Source organism: Etheostoma spectabile, chromosome 1 (assembly GCF_008692095.1).
Source record: "Etheostoma spectabile isolate EspeVRDwgs_2016 chromosome 1, UIUC_Espe_1.0, whole genome shotgun sequence".
Taxonomy (NCBI): Eukaryota; Metazoa; Chordata; class Actinopteri; order Perciformes; family Percidae; genus Etheostoma; species Etheostoma spectabile.
Genome location: NC_045733.1, coordinates 31,175,486 through 31,175,999, shown reverse-complemented (window position 1 = coordinate 31,175,999; position 514 = coordinate 31,175,486). Strand labels below are relative to the sequence as shown.

At 44.6% G+C, this 514-nt stretch overlaps 1 protein-coding gene and 1 long non-coding RNA gene across 2 annotated transcripts in view; one reads left to right on the top strand and one right to left on the bottom strand.

The window, feature by feature from the left end:
- LOC116688086 (uncharacterized) overlaps nt 1–514 on the bottom strand; it is a 13,388-nt gene that overhangs the window by 78 nt on the left and 12,796 nt on the right. The gene's annotated exons all lie outside the window — the stretch shown is intronic.
- LOC116688077 (high choriolytic enzyme 1) overlaps nt 1–514 on the top strand; it is a 9,900-nt gene that overhangs the window by 7,969 nt on the left and 1,417 nt on the right. The window contains exons 7-8 of the mRNA XM_032513879.1: nt 1–54; nt 441–514. The exon at nt 1–54 is cut by the window's left edge and continues 125 nt beyond it; the exon at nt 441–514 is cut by the window's right edge and continues 14 nt beyond it. Coding sequence (XP_032369770.1) covers nt 1–54; nt 441–514 — 128 coding nt within the window. The remainder of the gene's footprint in view (nt 55–440) is intronic.

The window sequence follows — 514 nt, the reverse complement described above, 5'->3', positions numbered from 1 at the left end:
TCCGCTCCGACAGAGACTCGTACGTCTCCATCCTCACCGCCAACATTCAGACAGGTCAGTTCCCTTAGACCCTCTTGATCAACGAGTCCCACATAAGGAAAGTAACAAGACTGTGTCCACAGCCGTGCTAGCGGCTCTGTGGGGCTCTTAGCATTTGCTTTGAGCTAGCTGCGATGGCCATGCTAATTAGCTGATAATTAGCAGGTGTAATGTCTAATATGGTCACCATGTGGCACATTTCAGCAACAGGGCAAATCAAAGTGCCTTCCATAAAAACATTAAATAGTACATACAATACGGGAATAAAAGTTACAGTGCAGGATAAGACATGAACAGTTATTTAAGTATTAGTTAAGATGCCAATAGTCTGGATCAAGGGAAGTTGTCTTTGATGTCCCTCACCTTGCTGTTCAATATTTTTGGGCTGTTCTCTTCTGCAGGAAAGGCATCCAACTTCGTGAAGAGATCGACTAACAACTTGGAGACTCCCTACGACTTCAACTCTGTCATGCAG